Source organism: Embiotoca jacksoni, unplaced genomic scaffold (assembly GCF_022577435.1).
Source record: "Embiotoca jacksoni isolate LCO1_2020_lvr unplaced genomic scaffold, fEmbJac1.0.p SCAF_9, whole genome shotgun sequence".
Classification (NCBI taxonomy): domain Eukaryota; kingdom Metazoa; phylum Chordata; class Actinopteri; family Embiotocidae; genus Embiotoca; species Embiotoca jacksoni.
Window position 1 is genome coordinate 12,144,043 of NW_027185447.1, and position 15,468 is coordinate 12,159,510.

The 15,468-nt window shown below is 41.9% G+C and overlaps 1 protein-coding gene across 2 annotated transcripts; it reads right to left on the reverse strand.

Annotated features, from left to right (window-relative positions):
* Positions 1-9,015: 9,015 nt before the first annotated feature.
* On the reverse strand, positions 9,016-14,389 carry LOC138193535 (potassium voltage-gated channel subfamily A member 3). 2 transcript variants are annotated; one of them, XM_069141674.1, is made up of 3 exons: positions 11,275-14,389; positions 9,178-9,252; positions 9,016-9,030 (listed from the first exon to the last, which is right to left on the reverse strand). In XM_069141674.1, the coding sequence occupies exon 1, from the start codon at positions 14,182-14,184 to the stop codon at positions 12,589-12,591; it is 1,596 nt and encodes a 531-aa protein (XP_068997775.1). In that variant the 5' UTR covers positions 14,185-14,389; the 3' UTR covers positions 9,016-9,030; positions 9,178-9,252; positions 11,275-12,588. The 2 variants fall into 2 exon arrangements, with proteins under 2 accessions (XP_068997775.1, XP_068997774.1); XM_069141673.1 differs by lacking the exon at positions 9,016-9,030 and having other exon boundaries at positions 9,163-9,252.
* Between the last annotated feature and the right edge of the window lie 1,079 nt (positions 14,390-15,468).

Genomic DNA, 15,468 nt, shown 5'->3' on the forward strand with positions numbered 1-15,468 from the left:
CGAGACAAAACAGCATTTAGGGGTAGAAACTGACAAAAAAATTTAAGGAAAAATAAGGAATAAATTTTCTTAAAATGTTTTAACTTAGCTGCACTAGATGTAACTTGACATACATGCCCACAGATTAAGCAAATTAGGTCTGACACAAAGATATAGAGAAAATAAATATAGCCTTAAGAATTCAATCATATGTTTTTCCTTTGGTCTGAGAGCATATCATGGAAAAACTACAAAAATATGAACAGCTGGGAACATCTTCCAAACTAAAAAAAAAGGCTATAAATGTAGGGAATGAAGGATTAAGAGCTATCAACTGCAATATCTGTGACCCCTGTTAACAGAGCACTAGAATCAGTATGCCGGAGCCACTCTAGTAACCCAATGACTCCTTGTTATCATCATTTTCCATCTTATGGTTTGAGCACTTTACTGGGTGTGTACAGTCTTGAATGGCTGTTGGCAGTGCCCCTGTGCGTGTGTGAGAATAATTTATTTGTTTGTTTTCATACATTGTTTGTTTATACTATGTGCCCTAGTAGGTTTGAGCAGTGTGAGTAAAATGTCTGTGCCACCAGAGGTAACAGTGGCAGGTGCAAGAATAGTTTGCTAAGTTCTTCATTATGCACCAATCATTTACAGAGCAGCATATTACATCACCATCAACTAATTACTGCCCTGGACTACCAAGCACATGCAGAAACACACTCACACACACACAGAGGACCGACGCTAAAAGCTTTTAATGCACTCACAAAGTGGATGAAATTCATACCATTCCAACGATTATGATACAGTCAAATTAACTGGGGAGGCTTTCCTTCAGACAGTCTTCCCCTGCCTTCTTTCCTTAGCTGCTTGAAAGTGGGCCAGGTGAAAACCCAGATTTGTCTTCAGGTAGAGAGCAGGAACTGCACATAAAAGAAGAAGAGACAACTCCACAACTCCCGAGGGAACACATAAGAAATACTACATTTCCTCCATCCATGCATGTTTTCTCTTTGCTCTGCCATTCTCTATTCCACCCAAGGACAGGTTCAACGGGATGTGTAATCCTACTCCAATCAAAGTGTCAAAATACTGATTAAGATGATGACATGGGGCCACAGGGACTAAAGCAGTAGCACATTCTGCACAGAGCTGATAACAAGTTTGTGGCTCTGGCTGAAGGTCTCAATGAGGAGCTATTGACACTTTTACATAAGCAGTCTGATTGATGCCCAGGAACTATTAAATCCTCTTTGTCTGTGAATATACATGAAGAGGGTCCATTTCTAAAAGCAGTGCAGTTGAGAGTCCAGCTACCAATAACCAGTGCTGGATGTCAGTAGCCTAATGATTTATCATCCACTACCACATTCACAGCAATTATCTTTAACAGTTTTACTTGCAGGATGGGGACGAGGGCACTTAAAGAAGGTCATGGGAAATGGGATTCAGTTGGTTGGGAATGAGAAAGGGTTGAGTCATGTCCTTTATTGATTGTAATGTTTAAACTATTTCATGTTTACATTTTTAATACACTGGCAATGTTTATTGTAAGAATTCAGTTTTGTAAACCACAATCACAATATTTTCTTTAACCAAATATAAGCAACTGATTTTACTTTACTAACCTAAATGATACTGTAACCTCCCAAATAAATGATCATCATTCATGACTGTCTGACTTCATATCCAGTATATACTTAATACATATGGTATAAATGCTTGTATACTACTGCCACACGGTTTACACAAGAGTTTTGACAGCCCAAAGCCCCTCCACATTTTAAATAGTCAGTCTTTTCTCCAGTTCCCTCTCACCTTCAGGTTGTGCCAAGTGTGAACAGAATAGGACCATTGATTCTGTTTTGTGTTCAGCCGAGCAGACCCAGTGGACCCTCACAGAGAAAGGCGTTTCAATTATTGACCCCACATGATTGCAATAACCATGTCAGAGCTTTTTTCACCATATGAAACATGTTTTAATCTGGCATTTTTTGGATTGTAAATCTTTGTGTAGTGAAGACATTCCTGCTGTCTCGTTTCGTTTGAGGTATACTGTAAGAAAACAACCCATGGAAATACGAGTAATGTCCTGACAGAAAATGAAGAGTCCCTTTTCCATAAAGTTTGAGGACATTTTCCTCAACCCGAAAATGGAAAAATTCTGGAAAGATTTACACTATATCCTCTGCAGCATTCAAGGACACTTCTGTTCATCCCATAATGGAAAATTACCGTTATATCCCTCTGCGTGGACATTTGAAAGTGTCTATGAAAAGAACTGAGAGTTCATATGTTTGATTGAAAATGGATAATTATTAAAATGTTAAACTAGAGTGCTGACAGACACATGGTTCCAGTTCCCTCTCTTACTTACACCCGAGTTGGCGAGGCTAACACCTAAGCTAGGTCAACACTAGTCAACCACAGCCTCACCTGACCGAGCAATTTCCCGGTTGAGATCATCCCATAAGAATAATGTGTCAGCACCACCGCTGCTGTTGACTGTTGAAGGCATAAAACTGACCTAGAAACACCAGCACTGCACTTTATATATTTGATCACAAATGTTCAACAACGCCACTTCAGCCATACGCTGCCTGCTTGAAACTATCTGCTCACCTTTCTGTAAACCGCATTGCCAAGAGTCATGTTTACCAAAGTGAGGACACAGTCGCATTTCCCTTAAGCGAATATCAACTAATCGTTTTGTGCAGTGTCTTCGGGACCAGAAAAGCTCAGTACAGATTTACAGTTGGTCGAAACAGTGCCAAACTTTATGTTAACTTGGTAGGAATGGGTTGTGTTTTACAAGAACTTGCCACGGCAGCCTGTCATGTCATAAACTGGTGTTCACCAGTTAGATGACTAGCAAGCCCAACTTTGGAAACCCAAAACAGAAGGCTAACTTTAGCATTTGTACTAAAAGTCACTGGACAGACAGCCTCTGGCTAAAACTGGGGCGAGCATAACTCTGCCCGACATCCACTAAAGTCAAGTGTAAGTAATGGCAAAACGTAAATTACTGGGTTCTCACTCCCGCAATGCATTATGTATTCATAAAGAACAGATACAAATCTGTGAAAAATGTGTACATATAGTTCCTCCATATTAACACGATACATTGGAGCGTATTTTTACGGACTTTTTCAAAGTTTGTGGATAGAAAACCAAATCTTGTGGATGAAATAATGTGGGTCAGGACAACAGCAGGGGCTGCCTAGAACTCCTGAATATGAATCTATTTCAACAACATAAGAACATTCAATTAATTTACTCCGAGAATACATTTCACACACACACACACAGTGATGATCGGGTGTGTGACTCAGCAGATGTGCACACTTCCAATCCCCACTGTTTCCTGTGCAGCAGAACATGTGGAAGTAAGAGAGGGAAAGTGAGAAAGAGAGTGAAGGGTGTTGATTCAACTTATGACAGCAGACTGCTGGGGAGGAGCTTTTGTCCTGGGTGACCGCTGCTGGTGCTGCAGCAGGTGATCACTTACTGACAAGCTACATGACACACTTACACACAGCAATAAGCTACTGTATTGACGTGTGCGTGAACAGAGTGGAACACACGCACTGAAAACCACATTTAGATAAAGTCCCTGTTCAGTATTAGGTTCAGCACCACAAATCTGACTTCCCACACGAATACAACCCCTCATGTACGTTTAAAATCCATTTGCAAATATACACAAACACACTTACATATACGATTTGGACAGTGTAACTCTCGCTGCAAGTGCTTCCTCATTTATCTCTTGTTGAACTGCACACACGTTCACGGTATGTCATTAATTTTGATATACACACACAATTCATGAATTTGTCCCTGCATACTCTTAAATGATTGAATAACAGATGTCATTATAATCTTTGAACATATTAACATCCTCCAATTCCTGATTCATTATGGCATGTAGGCTCTTTAAAACCAAACAACTAAATTGACCGCCTCAATTTATTTTGACTCTTCATCACTTTTTTTTCTCCTCACTTGACCTGTATGCCTCTCTCTGGGATTCCTCTATATTTATTGACTGACCTGGTAAGTTCTCTACCTGCCTGTTGATGAAAGCAGCCAGGCTGATCATGAGCACTGCTTTCATGATGAGATATGTCCTTACTTTCAGAGTACTCCAGTATTGATTGTGGATGGGGTTTCACTTTTTGTTGTTTTCTCAAGCTTAGAAAAACAAGGAAAAATCAATGACCCAGTTGATCTGGAAGTGTGGCTTTGCTAAGTGAAGATTTTATAAATGATATCTATTTTGCATTAGTAGGTATTTATTATCAAATATACACCATACGCTATATGCAGAGATCAACTTCACTAGAGGCTTGGCTTGTTAGCCATGAAAGAAAACTCCCCCGGTGAATGTTGTCTTCTGCCACTGCAAGCAGCGGCTAAGTGCTGCATGCTGCGTGACTGGACAGTTAAGTCAAATGTTAATGTATATAGCTCGCAGTGGAAATCCACAAGCATCAGCTACCATTCTGTCTGTCTGTAGTGTGTACGTGTTTTATTTGCCTGCAACATGGAGAAACACTGTCAGAGACAGCATACATCCCTGGGGAAAGACAACACCTCTCCCCAGACCAACGATAGTGAGTACACCAGAGGGGACATGACAGGAAAGAAAAGGAGGGAAATGATTGAAATTCAGTAAGGAAGAGCTGATATGTATGACAGAGAAGAGTGAGTCAATCAAAGAAGGCAGTGACGATAGTAACATAGTCAGCAGGAAATGCCCTTAAAGGTGTGCAGAAAATGAAAGGGAGGGACGGAACAATAAAGGTGGAGAGGGGAGTAGATAAAGGTCATCATGACAGTGATGAGTCACCCAGTAGAGCACAGCCAAATGTCTTTCTCTGTTACACTGTCACCCTCTCCACCATCTGTCTTTTTGTTTTGACAGCCAAAAACTGAGATGACTGGCAGCAGATCACTTCTTCCAACACCTAGAACACAATCGAATGTGTCTTAACATCTGGATCTGAATATGCTGCACATCGTGTTTATGTTTGTGTGGGCCTGCGTGTGTTAGTGTGTCTCTGAGAGTGCGTATATGTGTATTTCTTAGACAGTTTTGGTTTGTGCCTTTGCATGGCATATGTCTGGATAGGTTGCGTGGCCTTGTCTGCTGTGCCTGTGGCTGAAAACTGGTGCCGATCAGCCAAACAGCATCCAGAAATAATCAGATTTTTGTGGAAAGCACTAGCAACAGAATCATCACCCTTAGCAACCATCCTTCCCCTCACTGCCAATGGTGTGGCTCTGCTGGGTGAAGGTGGAAATATCACACTGAAAGTCACACAGAGATTCAAAAAAGAGCCGTGTGTACTGTAGGTGCGAAGGTTAAAAAAAAAGAAGTTTTATTTTAATGTATGTCATGTTGATTGTCAGGGAATATTTAAGGCCCTAAAAGGTTTGTAGATATCTAAGAATTTTAAAGGACCTTTATAACAACAGTTCAAGTTAAATCCATTTCCCTTTCATAAATTTGAAAATTGTCTCACCCTGACATCCTGTCATGACATCAGCGGATAATAATGAGCGTCCCTTTAAAGCGGTTATAACTGATTTCAAATATTAACAATATTCTGGAGGCATTCTTAAAGATGAATATTAGTTTTACTTTTGAAATAACGTGCCTTGGTGATCTGGAAGAGCTTCATTGTGAAAAATGTGAATAAGACTTATTGAGAGTGCTGTTAGCCAGTGACCAGGAAAAGGTTTAAGGAATTTGGAATAGACTGACCCAGTCTACAATTTACAGTTAATTTACCGAATAACAGAATCACAGAATAACATTCAAAATAAGAACTCAAATAGATGTATTTGAAGAAAATTGGTGAAAATATCTTTGTGTACACAATAAGGCGTGATTATGTATGTATCCTTCCACCATGGGCAAACCTTTATTTATTTTTTCTTTATTCTTCTGATTTGTGCGACTGTGCTGTGTCTGGTTCTCACCTTTTGCTCCTAGGTAGACCAACTACTTAAAAATATGGATACAGATGAAAAAAAGAAAATGAGCATTGACAATATGAAAAGGCTTGTTCGTAGTGATGATTCTGTGGAGAATTGTAATCCAAATTTGCAGCAATTATGTTTTACAGAGCTTGTTATAGTGAGTTTTAGCTCATTATGTAGCTGTCTGCGCCTCACCTGTTCTGTTTTGATTTGTGTCTCACGAATCTAATTGCGTTGTTTTCAACCACAGCAGGCAACTGTTTTCAGTTATAGGAGTATTTAACTGCTAAAGAGATAGATATTTTGCCTGAGTAGTTGGTAGAGACCAAACGAGCTTAAAGAGAGTGGATATTGAATTTACCTCATTCACTAGATGGTTAAAAACACATTGCCAATTGATAATGTTGCTCCATAACTGCTTTATGTGCACGCAAATGAGCAACTCTTTGCAAACAAATTTGCAACCTCTAATTTAAAAGGTAATGAACTGTCAATTTTGTGTCCACAACTTGTTTCCTTTGCCACCAGGTAACCAAAGAATCTGCTATTGCAGCTTCACAGTAATTTATAGTCATTCAATCTTCCTGGAAATGTTGGAATTTCCTTTCATCAACTGTTGGCAGTTCAATTTATAACAGCTTATGTTATTTGTGTGCACATGCAATGCGATGTTGGTTCAAAGTGTTGGCATTGTCTTAACTCAAATTACACTTGCTGTCCAAATGGAGTCCCTGCATGGTGAGACCCAATCTGCCCGTGGGATAATGCATTGATCTTCTGCCAGAGACCCAAACACAAAGTATGCAATTCTCATAAACACAGACTCACAAAGTGACACACTGCCAGCCTCTTCTTTTCTCAGAAGCTGTACACATCGCAACAGTTGACGCTAACACACACAGCTTAAGTAGTGATTCCTCCAGTGCACCTGCAGAGGGCTGAATCTGCCATTCTCTTTATCTTACCAGCAACCCCCCTTTGTTACTATGGAGATTTCCTACTATAGTGCCATGGCTGGTGGTGAGCCTTGATGACATCATAGGGTTTCTGGTGATAGTTACCTTTCACTAACCTATTCAAGAGTAAAGCTAAGGGATAGAGAAAGACAATGCCAGTCTAACAAATACACAAATAGACTATAGGGGGGATTTGTCTATACTTGTGCTGCACTGATTAACATGGGAAGCACCACTTTTCCAGTACGCCCTTACAAAAAGGTGCTTTGATACTCTTGGCCACACATAAACCAGGGGAGATGGCAAAGTTATTAATGAACTGGCAGGCTTACTGAAGCAATAAAGTACACTTTTTCATATACAGCATGACAGTATGATCGCTGTAAGCCTCTGTTACAATGTTAATATTTATCTCTTCGGCACGGAGATGTTTCCACTGTGCCCTTACACAGTTCAGCTCTAACCCTGCAGCTCAGGGAGCTGCCAAATATGTGGCAACATGAGATGCTGCTCTCAGAAAATGTAATTTGGAAATCACCATCTCTTTTCCAAGCCAAATATAAATCCTTAATGATTGTGCTGTTGTGATTCTGAAATCTCTCTGACAAATAGTACCTTATTATATTATATTATATTATTTGATATTAGATTATATTTTCCTTCTTTGATGTTAGTAGATGGAGTATTCCCTCATACGGGACTGGCGTGGTGTCCTTGTTAGAGAGGTTGCCTTGTTCAGTCTTTTGTTGTGTTAGTGTGTTTTTCTGTAACCAAAGGGCTGTGAGCCAAGCATGGTTGTTAACTACTAAAAGACTGTCACTGTGAAGCTCTGCAAGGGAAACACTTATTAAACAGTGATATTTTCTGTGTCAACAACATCTTTCTAGACAGCAGTGGCCAGATTAACTCAGAAAATTAGAGCAACATTGAATCGTTAAACTGTTCTAAAACTGTCTCTGTTTTTTACCATGCAGAAAATTTCATTTTTTTTTTTAAAAGGCACTGTAATCACTGGATCTAGTGTTCTGCTGTAACAGAACAGGGATCTAGTGTTCTGCTGTAACAAATCCAGTTATAAATTTAGCGACATTAAAACTAGAGTATGTCTCCAATGTGTAATAAGGCCTGAAACTAGACCTAGATACTCTCCTAGAAATAAATGAGTACCATTCCCTCAGTAATTGAGTGAAAGCAGACTGCAGCTCCTCTCAAATAAAGACAGTACAACTCATAATCTCTTTATGTGGGTCATGTTTAAGACAGCACAAAATAACACAGAACAAATACTGACATACACAACCTTCCCCTGACGACATTCTGCCCTACCCCAAAAAATTAAGAGTGCACTCTGGGATAGAAGAGAGCCATCCATCCAGGCGTGTGTATACATGTGTGTGCATGTTTATGTGTGTGTGTTTGCGTAAATGCCTCTGTATTGTTCTCCATGTATTCGTCAAGGGAATAGCAGCAACCAGCACACAGACATAATGTGTGTGTTTCACATATTAGCAATACAGAGCACACAGAGCTAACAAAGGCATATGGCTAACAGTCTTTGATTTGTATCACAGTTTAATATCAGTAAATCATGAACGGTCTTAGTTTTTGCCACTTTTGACTTGAAATTGTTTGTCAGTTATTGTCCATGATGAATCTCACTTCCCAGAGATATGAATACAGAATGTAGAAATCCTTGTACAATCCAGTAATGTGAAATGTGCTTTGCAAAATTGCTGGCTGTTTCCTGAATCTGTCTTTTTGAATTCTACACAGAAAGCAGTGTGGAGACATGTCAGGGTCCGTAACAGTTCCAGCTGAATTCTGTCACTGTCTGAATCACTTTTGATCCTATGATGGTTCCATTCACAGTGTCTTAAAGTCCAGAACAGAAGCAGTCATAAAACTGCAGCTACAAAATTGTATGTGAAATATTTCATACATCTGCTGTGATTGTATTTTGTTGCATTTTTTTAGTCCTGGTTAGAGGGTACCAGTCAAGAGCAAGAGGGTTGGGGAAGAAGAATTAATCCAGAGGGAGATCTGTATCAATCCCTAACTTTGGCCAATCTGACCCAACAGGAAGACCAGAGTCACTGCACCCCTAAAGTAGGAAAAAAGGGTCAGTGCAGGTTAATGGCTGATCTATAAGGCTTGAATTGAGAAAACCTTTCCATGTAATTATTGGTGCGTGTTATTCGAAGGCCATCCATGTCGTATCCACTCTCCTAATTAAATATAGTCTATTTACCTCAATGGGAGGCAGTCTAATTGGGGTTGTCGGGGTTCCAGGAGGTTTGAGAAGAAAAAATGGAACGACGTTCACCTGAGAGAGAGAGGAATGGGGGTGGGGGTGGGGGAGAGAGAGAGAGAGAGAGAGAGAGAGAGAGAGAGAGAGAGAGAGAGAGAGAGGGAGAAAGAGAGAGAGAGAAAGAGAGAGAGGGGGGAAAGAAAAAGCAGAATTGTTAGAGCCACACAGCATGGCCATCGGTGATCTTATTAGAAATACAAGGCTGGTCCTCTCCTCCCTGCTGCCTCATTACCACTAATGCAAAAATCTAACTGTTAAATGTCAGTTCAGAATAAGAATAGAGGAGAGGAGCAGCTTTGCGACAAGAAAGACTGTCCTGTAACAAGAAGGTCAAAATTTACTATATTCTGTTCCCACTGACAACTGCATTTCCCGTTAAGCTGCCTGAGAGTGAAGCTGGTGGTCATGGGAACTGCCGGCTTACTGTAAGTTATCCTGTGTAAGAGCATCAACTAAGCCATCAACAATGTGGCAAACCTATAGAGAGACAAGCAGAGTTAAGGGGAGGTAATTACATTCTGACATAAACAACTGGGATTCACATCAGCAGAGGGGGACTGAATACGAATTAAAAAGATTAGTTCACAATAGTGTGTGATGTCTGTGTTTTTGTCTCTAACAATCCATCCTGCGTGTGCCCAGCAGAGTGTCTCCCAGACTGCTCAATCTAGTTAGATGATAAACAAGCAGCTCCCATCTCCTCTATAATATATCTCACTTACTGATCAATACACCCGTGTTTCTCCTCACTGGAGATTTTAGGAGACCTGAGAAATGAGCAGACCATTTAACCGATGACTGATATGGAGGTTTTCATAGAAAGAAATATAAAGCCAGTGTCAGGGGTCAAATTGGATAGGAATAATCAATCAGTGGTCATTCTGCGGGACCTCCCATTTTGCCTTTAGGGCATGCCAGCAAATGAGACTGCCCTAATTATCACCCAGTCCTGACTGGAGAGGAATAAGTGTGTTATTACTCACATGTGATCACAATCACATTTTCAAGGGCACACACACACACACACACACACACACACACACACACACACACACACACACACACACACACACACACACACACACAGCCACAGAGCATGGATACATTCCCCATCCTGCTTTTTGAAAATGTTGTTTCCTTCTCGCTCTCCTCACTGTTTCAGTTTAACCACATTGAGGGTACACACTAAACATAAATCTCGACATAAATCTGCAGGAATAGCAGTGCAGCAGTTTCAAACAGGAATATGGTAAAAGTGCAAGAAGCAATACCTTTTTCAATAGGCTTTTAAACTCAACTCACACACTTATATAAAAGGACAATATAATCAAAGGAGTTTAATTTTATATATATAATGAATTAACACCTTGTATCATACAACTTTTATTCACTTATACCGGTGTGAAAGAATCAACTCTCTTTTTCCTTTTGCTGTCTGGTATCTCATGGGTATTTGACCTCTGATATCAATGGCGAAGGGAGACATGTCACATGTAGCAGGTATGAGCCACCTGTTCTGTTATTAGGAGATGATGGCCACCAGGGGGCAGCACTTACACAAGCTGGGTGGGCATGTTGTTGTTGCTCGTATTCATTTCAGGGACAAAGTCAGCTGAAGGTGAAAGACACCCTGGGCACACTGCATGAGGATCACGCCCTTTTCACGAAATAGGAAATCCAACACACTCATACCGATGGAGGTCTGCACATGTAAAACATGTACACACCTGTAACTGGTGACTGTGGTTTAAAATGAAAGACAAATACCATACTCCTCTCACATTATGTTGTGATATTTACCATAAAACATTGTGAGAATTGCAAACAAATGTTTTGAACTTAACCTGTGAGGGGAGCTCATGTAATGTCAATAAGGTGTCCTCATCATGATGATAATTCTGTAGACTGAAGTGACCTACCTGAATTGACATGTAACCGTAAAATACTATACAAACATTTCAAACACTGGCCTTATAACTAAATGCAGAGAAATCATTTAAACGGAGACAGAGGTGTATGACAGTGCTCTGAACTTACCAATTTGGTCAGTGGGAGAACAGCAGCCTCTGCTGAGCGCCCACAGTAGTGCACTCAGGACAGCCAGACAATGTGCTCCCAGTCCATTCATAATTCCTCACGCGCTGCCTCTCCTCTCGCTTCTCGTAGTTTAGCACCTTTCTGAGTTGTGCCGTTTTTGTTTTTTTTGTTTTTTTGCGGGGCAGTTCATGATGGCAATTCATGAACAGACCTCTTTACTCCAATTTCTTTGTGTGTCGATAATGAAGTCACTGAGTGAGCTTGCTGATTGGCTGTGGCGGCGCTGGGCATGTTTGGGTTTGTATTTTACGCACGCAAGGCGTGATGGCTAAAAAGTCTTATTAGACTCTGAAGACAAGCTATTTAGACAGATGACAATCTTCAATATAGCTTCCAAGCCATCTGGGAGGTTACTGTGGAAACAAGGGTGCTATGGCAACGGTAACTGGGGTTACCGAGGAAACGACCGTCGCCATGGAGACTGCATCACAGCGGGCTATATTTGAGGCATCCAAAGAAATATACACTCCATCTTTGATCGCTGTTTTGTGTGCGTGAAGGAGCTTGGCGTTTCTCCTCTCTCACGTGCGTGATGCACCGATAATGAGACACTGACAGTCGGCTGGCCCCTGTGTTTACATGGCGCCGTTTACGCATTAAATACCCTGCCACAACAGCCCATATCAAGGAGGGAATTATGGTTTAAAGACAGTAGCATTGGACTAGACTTTAACGCACAAGAAAGGCATAGCACAAAACGGTCTAATTGAGATAATATATGCTGAACTGTGTTTTCCAGACATTACATGTGTTTGAACACACACACATATTTAAATGATTCAGAATATTATACGTAGGCTATGACTGACGGATCACGACATAACGCATGTTAATACAACGTGAGTGTCCTTCGAATAGCAAACATTTGTACTCATCTTTCACAGTTATAAAGACTCTATTTCTACCTGTTGTGATTATATACTGGCTATTGCACAACGCACAACAGGTCAATCCTCTCACTTAGAGAGAAATAGTGGGCTTAATACTTTAAGGAGCTCTTTCTTTCCATGCAAGCGGGAATGGAACCGTACAGAATTATGAATTCATATCACCTAAATGAAAAATCCCGATTCTTTGAATGGAGCACAAAGCAGCATCTCTGTACAGACAGGGTTTGCTCCTTCTCTCTCTTTCTTTGTCCCTGTCTTTCTTTAACTGATCTACCCTCTCCACACGCTGGTGCGCAACGACAGAACCGGCTGTGTGTTGACACATCACCACGTCCTGTGTTCAGGGTCGTGACTCTAAATCTAGCTACACGTCGGTGAAAATCTTTTTGTTTATATTCACACAATTCTGCGAGTTGTTTTGCAGGGTGGTGGGGAAGTTGGGCTGCTGTTTGAACGCGCTGTTAATCCCATGTTCCTCTATCACCATATATTCGCTCTTGCTGAGTGAGGAAGACGAGCGAGTCTTCCTCAGCTCCTCTGTGTCAGCCAGAGGCTGACAGCTGCCCACGTGCAGGTACTGTGCCTGCTCCTCGCCCTCCGTTTCTCTGTGGTAGAAGTAGTTGAAGTTGGAGACGATAACAGGTACAGGCAGAGCAATAGTCAGCACACCAGCGATTGCGCACAAAGACCCTACAATCTTCCCTCCGATTGTAACGGGGTGCATGTCCCCATAGCCCACGGTAGTCATGGTGACGACAGCCCACCAGAATGCGTCCGGGATGCTGTTGAATCCCGAATCTGGGTCGTCTGCCTCGGCAAAGTAGACGGCACTGGAGAAGAGTATGACACCGATGAACAAGAAGAAGATGAGCAGGCCAAGTTCACGCATACTGGCCTTTAAAGTCTGTCCTAAAATCTGAAGCCCTTTGGAGTGACGTGAGAGTTTGAAGATGCGAAACACCCGAACAAGCCTAATTACGCGCAGAATTGCTAATGACATGGCCTGCTGACCGTTTCCTTGCCTCTCTGCCAGCTCCGTGCCCAGGGTGATGAAATAGGGAATGATGGCCACAATGTCAATAATGTTCATGATATTTTTGGAGAACGTGGCTTTGCTCGGGCATGCAAAGAAGCGCACCAGCAGCTCGAAGGAGAACCAGATAATACACAACGTTTCAATCACAAAGAACGGGTCTGAAAAGGGGCTGATGAAATATGGAAGTGTGCCATTTATCACAGGTGTAATGGTGATAGGATCCCTGTTGTCGTCCCTGAACTCTGGCAGTGTCTCTAAGCAGAAGATGACAATGGAGATGAGAATGACTAGGACAGACACTATTGCTATTCCCCGTGCGGGACCGGAGCTCTCTGGGTATTCAAAAAGCAGCCACACCTGTCTTTGAAATTCATTCTCGGGCAACGGTCGCTCCTCCTCCTTTATGAAGCCCTCATCCTCCCTGAACTTCTCCATAGCCTCCTCACCCAACTCATAGAAGCGTATCTCCTCAGAGAAAATGTCAATGGGCACATTAACGGGTCTTCTGATGCGCCCGCCAGACTGGTAGTAATACAGGATGGCATCAAAGCTGGGTCGGTTCCGATCGAAAAAGTATTCGTTCCTGAGAGGATCAAAGTACCTCATTCTCTTCTTTGGGTCCCCCAGCAGCGTCTCTGGAAACTGTGAGAGAGTCTTGAGTTGCGTCTCGAAGCGTAACCCTGAGATGTTGATGACGACCCTCTCACAGCATTCGTGATCCGGTTCATATCGGTCCAGAGAGTGGTGGCCGGGGAGAGCTGCCGACTCTTCCAGCATGTTGTCACACGCCACAACCGTCATCACGTCAGCCTCTGTCTCGGTGTATCCGTGGTTCACCAGGTTGTCGCCCCGGGTTTTGGTTACGCTCGGCGGGGGTGATTGCAGGAGGCTGAGATGGTCGTCCATGCGCGGTTGAAGAGGCATACAGGGGCGGCCGCCTCGCCCCTTCTGCGAACCCCGGTCAACCACAGCCGCCGCCACAGCCTCTTCTCCTCCACGTTCCTCTCACTCTATTCCTTCGCTTCACTTTCACTCCCTACTGTTGCTGTTCCCGCCCACAGGGAAAGATCTGGGTTTATAAACAGGCCTTCCACCCGCCCACGGCGCGCCAGCGCTGGGTACCTTCCACTGTCCTCGGCCAATCGCAGGACGCACCGATATACAGAGGAAGCAACAGACGGGCGTCATTCAACACCATTGTTGGGCGTGCCCGCCTCCCTCTGCCCCTCTCCCCGTCTTGTGGCACATACACACTTACTTGGCGAGTATGAACAGTCTCCTTTTTACACAAGGTCATTGCCCACAGATAGGACATTTTCAAGGAGGCTACTCTTAAATATATTAGAGCCTCGTTTTCCAGGACAATCTCAAAAAATGCACCACCATTACGCGTATACCTTTGGTTACCTATTTTATTCAACCAAGAAAAAAAATGTGGGTGTTCCATGGTAAAAAAAAAAAAAAAAAAAAAAAAAAAAAAAAGCATTCGGAAATGAATTATTGAAGCCCATTCTGTCGTCGATAGTTCTTTAGTGATCAAAAATATGATTAACCATTGACATCCCATCTGAAATCTGAAGTATAATTGTTGTCTGCGTCCCAAACTGGCGATGGTACATGTTAAAGTAAAGAGGAGCAAACAGCGAGGGCAGGAAGTGAGGAGGGAGATCAGACAGGTCAGTGTAAAGGAAAGAAACGTGTTGTTTAATAATCGTAGCATTAAAAAAAAAAAAAAAAAAAAAAAAGCCAAATATGTATACACACATAAAAAAAAAAAAAAAGTACCAAGTCCTACTGATCACGATACTATCCTGCTACATGCACCCTAACCTCAGATAATATTTAGTTAATATGGTGAGTGTCAACAACTACAACTACTTTTAGGCAGCATTGTCTGTCCTGTGGCAGATTTCATTAAATATAATCACACTAGAAGAGAGAGAGAGAGAGAGAGAGAGAGCAATCCCCCTTTCTCACTTGAAACTTGATCATTTTTTTACACCCACAGATTCTCAGCTCCACTGCTCTCACCAGTGATGTTTAACCTACTTTACAACTATTTTATTTTGTTGAATGTCATATTCAGGCATAACATAGACCACTTTTGGAATTGTAGGCAATTAAGAGACCTCACATCTATCATCAAAATGTTTTTTGGCTAGTGTATGTTGGCACAATTAAGTCTCAATTCATACATTAACCACAAAA

Coding starts and splice junctions, on each gene's coding strand:
- LOC138193535 (XM_069141674.1), bottom strand. CDS start 14,184: ATGCCTCTTCAACCGCGCATGGACGACCATCTCAGCCTCCTGCAATCA.